Source organism: Chinchilla lanigera, unplaced genomic scaffold, assembly GCF_000276665.1.
Source record: "Chinchilla lanigera isolate Chin_1 unplaced genomic scaffold, ChiLan1.0 scaffold00008, whole genome shotgun sequence".
NCBI lineage: Eukaryota > Metazoa > Chordata > Mammalia > Rodentia > Chinchillidae > Chinchilla > Chinchilla lanigera.
In genome coordinates this window covers 4,198,293-4,204,894 of record NW_004955409.1, presented here as the reverse complement: position 1 = coordinate 4,204,894, position 6,602 = coordinate 4,198,293, and the positions used below count along the sequence as shown (strand labels likewise).

The window sequence follows — 6,602 nt, the reverse complement described above, 5'->3', positions numbered from 1 at the left end:
CAGATTAAAATAAGTCCACTCTTGAAACTCAAACATTTACATGAATTTATATGGGATTTTGCCAGCCTGGGGTCTAGAGCCTTCAATCCAAAATCAAACCTTTAAGTAACCTGAGATGTCTGCAGTCTCAAGTTGCTGTGATACAGAAAGGATTCTGCAACTTTGTCAAAAGCTATGTAAGGTAGGTTAGTAGGAATTCAAGAGGGGCCCACTTGGGCACAGTGGATTATGAGCATGGAGAGGGACTCAGTTTCCCCAGGACCATGGGCCTGACCACTACTGAACATCCAGCACTCGAGCTATCATCGTAGGGTTATTTGGATTCAGCTGAAGATGTTTTTCTACACTTCTCCTTCGATCCTTTTAAGAAAAATATACTGCATGAAGAGAAAAATCACTGTAAAATCAGAGATAGTTTTCACATGTTTTCCATATAAGCCCCAGAAAAAAAGTTTTTAAGCCAGATCAGGTATGAAGTTGGAAAACCAAGCAATCATGGGAAAAGACCCGTCAGTGTGTGGATGACAGAGGGAGTGAGCGGATGAGGGGAAAGAGAGACAGGAGCAGAAAGTTTCCTTTAAAGTCTATCTATATGCACACGGCCAAATACAGGGCACCACTCAAAAAGGCAAATCATTTAGACCCTCAGTGGCTCAGGACTTCACTCACAACTACTGATAAAACACAAATTCATAATTGTCCCTAATGTCAAACTATTTCAAGTATTGATTTTTAATAAGCATACATATCTTCCATGTTTGATTTTTTAAATTTTATTTTATCAGGATGCGTTTACAGTGCATAATGACTACATTCGTGGCAGGGAGTAGATGCATGTACATATCTGATTTTAAATCACAAAGTAATGTACCTTCGTTTTGTACTCAAAGCATTCAGTTCTGGTACAGCCCAGCGTGCTTAACAAGCGCCTCTATTTCCTCAGTTTAGGGTTAGAGCAATTTAAATGTGACGAGCTCCTGGCCTTTTGAGAGGCCAAATGGTCTGCCAAATTCAGACAGAGATTCAAAGTGTGGGGCAGATGAGGAGGTTTTCAGACAAAGTCAGATTAATTTCATACCATATAAATGAAACATGGCATTTTACCATTCTATAATATTTTAACCTTTATTACCAGTCTGAACAGCTTTTTCAGGGAAGGAGATGAGTTGAGACAGGGTCTTGCTATGTAGTCTAATCTGACCTCAAACTCCCAGTGATTCCTCCTGCCTCAGCCTCCCGAGTGCTGGGATTACTTGCATGTGCCACTATGCTGGGCCACTATGAACAGCTTTTCTTTTTTCTTTTTTGTCTTTTTGGGACAAAGTCTCGCTATGCAGTTCAGGCTGGCCTTGAGCTCACTTTGTAGCCCACGCTGGTCTCAGACTTGCAACGATCCTCCTGCCTCAGCCTCCTGAGTGCTGGGATTACAGGTGTGCACCACCATGCCCAGCATGAGCAGCTTTAAGAAAAGAAATACATTTATCTGTAGTTGGGCTGGAGGTACATGCCTGAAATCTAGCACTCCGGGAGCTGAAGCAGAAGGGATGCAAGTTCGACTCCAGTTTGGGAAGAAACAATGAAATCCTGTCTCAAAATTTAAAAATGAGAAGGAGGGCTGAGAATACAGCTCAGTGTGAAGGCCCCAGGGTTCGACACCCGGGACTACAGAAGAAAAAATCTTTCTTGGTAGAAAGTTGTATTCTTTACCCAGATTCAGTGAAAATATTAATAGTAAATCTAACATCACTCATTTTCATACTTAGATTTATGACATATTGTTTTTTCATCTATATATATGAAATAATCTCAAAATCCTCAGGGGAGAGCAAACTCCCAAAGGTCCAAGACCTCACTTTATACTTTGGTAAGTCTCCAGAGCATTTAACAAAGTGATAAACACGTAATAATTACTCAGTGCAACCCTGATAAACTCAATTAGAAAAACTACATGGACAGTAAGGCCATTTCATTTGTAAGGAAAACATGAGCAAATATGATTGTTCTAAATTCACAACCCAGTAATTTCTAGTGAATAACCTAGAGAACTGCTTTTGGCTGAGAGAGCTGGGCAGAACGTAAACACCAGTTTTTCACATTATTTAGCACATGCAGTCCATTGCTTTTTCTCAGATCAGAATTTAAAGGAGAATAAACAACCAAATACTCCTTTAGCCTCTTTCTGAATCTAGAAAAATCTGAATGGCACTTTCTCTGCAAAAGATTATAAAGTTCAGTCCAGTTGAGCTCTTAACCTCAAAAATGTCTTGCTCAGGATGATGGCGCTTTTGCGATACTTGGTCTCCAAGTGTGTTTGAAATATCAAACACGGGGCTTAGTGGTTTGCAAGAAGTATAGAAACATGACTTGGAAAGGAGTCTGGCTTTTAGTCGAATGTTACGCATTCCACCCTCTGCCTCATACAGAAGTCATCAAAACCGGCACCGGCAGATGGTTTTTCTTAACATCCTTTCTGCTTATTAAGAAAGAGAGCAGTAATACAATGTAATTAAAGAGATATTAGGTCGGTGGCGAGGATGGTTAATTAGAGAAATTTGAACTGGTTAAGCTAACAAGAGGCGATGATTAACAGCCCAGCAGCAAGCAGCCCGCGAGGAGGTCTCCAGCTATATGGGATAAGGCACTGTGACGCCTTTAACAGCGCTGCGCTCTATATTATTATTATGCACTTAGGGGCCGGGGATATAGCTCAGTGGCCTAAGTGCCTGTCTGGCAAGCGCAAGGTCCTGAGTTTGATTCCCAGTACCAAAACAAACAAACAAACATTCCTATTATGCACTTAGATCAGCGAGTCTTAATCCTGGCCGCCTATTAGATGCACCTCTGTCGCGATAACAAAATGCCGAGACGCCTCCCGCAGAGCTGACTGAACAGGTTGGTTGATTGAGCGCTCCATGGAGACGTATTTAGATGTTTCGCTGTGGAAAGCTCCTCAGTCCTTATCGTTAACAATGCAAATGAGATTGAGTAATAGGAGGGAATAATCTCCAAAACTCTAGCGCACTCTTAGTCTGCATTAATAATTTTTTCTCAGCTTCAATCTGGTCAAATAATTTCTAACATGTTAGGTGGAACTCTTGGGCCTCCAGTGGGAAGTTACAAAAAAACTGAAGCTCTCTTAAGAGAAAAGGAATTGCAGGTGGGTGTCCTGGATATGAGTTCCTCGGGAACTCATATTCTGAAGTGTGTGTGTGTGTGTGTGTGTGTGTGTGTGTGTGTGTGTGTGAGTGAGTGACTGTGTGTGTGTGAGTGACTGTGTGTGTCTGCACGCACTCACTGTAACTCAGGCTGGCCTCAAATTCATGATCCTGCTGCCTCAGCCCTCCACATTCTGGGGTTCCGGGCATCCCCACACCTGGCTCCATGATTGATGTTTTAAGCCCAGAATGACTGCTGCATGAAGCAGGAGATGCATTTGCTCTGCTGCGGCCTCTGAAGCAAAGCTGGAACCAATGCATAGCACAGCAAAAGGGTATCAATTTGGCTCAGTGGATAAGAAAATTGCCTATGGATTAAAACTAGCCAAAGACAGAAAAGGCTGTTTGGTAAGGTAGCAAGTTCCCCTCCTCTCGAGGGATAAATCACACACTGGATGTGTAGTTGGCTAGAATTCTGTAGTGAGAAATGCTGCAAAAGCTTTAAAGGATAATTCCACACTGAGCTTCTGCAACAGTGACGGCAAACCTTTTAGAGCTTTCAATTATTGCAAACAGCTCACTGCGGCACGTGTGCCATAGGTTCGCCACCACTGTTCTACAGTGAAAGTTAACTTCGCGGTACCACGGAGGTCAATCAGTGGGATAAAACAACCCTCTTCTTCCCTGTCCTTTGGGACAACTGGCACAGAATGATGTCACCATCACCAGGGCCTCTCAATGGCACGTGGATGGCTGCAGCTGAAATAGGGTGACCTTAGCTCCCAGCAAGCTTGAGAGCCAAGAACACGCATTAACCCAGAACAGTCAGGCTAAAGGGGGTGAGCCTAGGGTACCAGCTGCTAGTGATGTAGACCTGTGACCCAGCTTGCAAATTGGACTGTCGCCTTGTGTTAATCCTGGGAAGGGCCGTCTCTCACTGTGCAAACCAGAATATTTCCGTGAAGCTGTACACACATCTGTACAACTACAGCCTGGCCTGCTCAGTCACATAACACACACACTCTATACACACAGCTGCAGCCTAAGCAAATCCTAGTATCATTTTTAAAGTACCTTGGCATATTAACTTTAATGCCTAAACAGCTTACTTTTGTAAGAAACCATGTATTATAGACTCAGCAAATGCTATGAAAGTAGATTTGGGACCAGGGATATAGCTCAGTGGCACAAGCACCTGCCTGGCAAGTGGAAGGTCCTGAGTTAGATTCCTAGTACCCAAAACGAGTAGATTTTGTGTTTTCACAAAAAAAGTGAATATGTAACTAATGTGATATAGCCTTTCCACTATGTAAACGTAATTCAAACTATTGCCCCATATGTACATACAATTCTTATTTGTTAAATAAAAAGACAGAGAGAGAAGCACATAGAATGTCAAGTATAAAATGTAGCAGTAATCTGAGTTTTGGTTTCATAACGGTGGACATGAATTAGAGATATATTTTTACATGAATGATTTGATTAATCTTTCAACTACAAAATGTGAGATATGATAGTCACCATCTTTCAGCAATGTGATTGCAGAGCTAGATTATTTGGTTCAGTAAAGAAAACAATAAAACGATAAAAACCACTTTGAGACCGTTGGGTTGGTGGTTTTTCTGTTAACCTCTCAGTTGTTACTGAACTTGCCCAATTTCATCCACCTGATTTATGGATCACTTTCATAAACCGTCTGCCAACCCCCAAAAAAACTGTACTCATAGCTCTTTCTTCACAAGGGAAGTTATTTTCTTCCTTCTCCATTTTTTCATTGCTCAGTCTTAGCTGAAATTTTTTCACAACAGCCAGGCTACAACAGAGCTCAAAATTCTACCTTCAAACATTGCTGAGGGGTAGGTTCGAGTAAAGGGGAGAAAGGGTATTTGTCGGCAAAAGCTTATTTGAGGACTGGAGTGTAGCTCAGGGCTAGCAGCACCTGCCTAGCATGGGTGAGGCCCTGGATTTGATCCCCAGTGAGAGAGAGACAGAGAGAGAGGAAGAAACACAGACAGACAGGCAGACAGAGGGAGAGAGAGACAGAGAAACAGGCAGAGAAAGAGAGAGAAAGGAAGGAAGATGGGTGGGTGGATAATACAAGATGCTTGTTTGAACTCTTCTTATTCCAATGAATATTGCTTGGATGCCTTTCACTTTCATATTATTGCAATTAAGAAAGTGAAAGTAAAAATAAGTAAGCCAAGTCTTACTTATTTGCTTAAAATTAGTAAAAATAAGTAAGCCAAGTCTTACTTATTTGCTTAAAATTTATTCACAAAGCGGATAGACCAGGAGTTCATTTATGAGACTGCTGACACTACCCCAGCCCACAATAAGTAAATAACAAATACACACCTCAGAGTGTTTGAGTTCAACTGGATTCTTTAATTCCCTTACTGTGCCACTCCAGACCACCTTGGAGGAGAAATTCTGAGGTGAGAACAAAAGACTAACGGAGACAAACCAAATTAAGGCAACAGAGAATCAGCCGAAGCATCATACTGTTTAAACAAATCAGATATCATAAAGATAAAATAGTCACACTTTTTAAAGTTCAAATGAATTTGAGAGGTGTCCAAAAAATCCTTTTCATCTACAAGTAAATTACTGACAAAAGAAATTAAAACCTTCATCGTATAGCACCTAGAATAAATATTAACGGTGCACAGCTAGAAGGCCCTGTTACGATGACGCTCGGACAAATACAAGTTTCTGGCACTTTTTATCACTGATTCCAACTTGTCACCCTGCTTGTCACCACCCCTGCTCTTCAGCTGATGTGTGAATTGCTCCGGTCATGTGCAAGGACAAAAGAGGAGAACCCCAACTCTCCTGTCCCGCTGGGGATCCCAGGACTGCGTCATGTCCAACACGCTGATATCTCAGGAGTCTCCCAAAGAAAATGTTTAGGCTTTTTACCTCTCTGTGGATTGCATGACTGAAAAGCCAAACTGTGTGAAAAGAGTCACTCAAAACCATGTCATTTCACTTCACTTCAGAGAGCCTGAAGGTTTTCATACTGTTTTTCTCTCTTCCCGGGCAAAGTCTTAATTGAATACCGTCATAATCCACTCTGGTTTTTTGCCTACTTTAGGTTTTTCTTTTTCCTCTGTCCTCAGAATTCCAAACTCTTTAATTTTTTAAACTTTCTAAATTTCCATTAAAAAAATTAAGATCCCTGTCTTGAAGTCTTCCAGTTACTTCTGATTAAAGGTGATTTTTTCTTGGTCCTTCATCCCAGGGGCCCTAGCCGTTACACCCGGTGAGCAGCCGTCTCCTGAGCTGCTCATTTCCCAGCAGCTGCGCCTGGCCTTCTTAACTCCCCCCCATTCCCGCCGCTCTCTGCTGCATCTCAGGCTCCCTGCTCCCTCTCCACGCCACTCCTTAACAAACTCTGTTTTTCTCTTCTCTCTCCTTCTTCCCTTTTAATTTTTTTTTTTTTTTTTT

The 6,602-nt window shown here is 41.9% G+C and overlaps 1 protein-coding gene across 10 annotated transcripts in view; it reads right to left on the bottom strand.

Annotated features, from left to right (window-relative positions):
• Atp8b4 (ATPase, class I, type 8B, member 4) overlaps positions 1-6,602 on the bottom strand; it is a 235,200-nt gene that overhangs the window by 178,415 nt on the left and 50,183 nt on the right. For 8 of the 10 annotated variants that reach the window (XM_013510347.1, XM_013510349.1, XM_013510351.1 and 5 more), the window contains exon 4: positions 5,511-5,570. The exons of the other annotated variants lie outside the window; for them this stretch is intronic. In XM_013510347.1, coding sequence (XP_013365801.1) covers positions 5,511-5,570 — 60 coding nt within the window. The remainder of the gene's footprint in view (positions 1-5,510; positions 5,571-6,602) is intronic. 10 annotated transcript variants of the gene reach the window in all.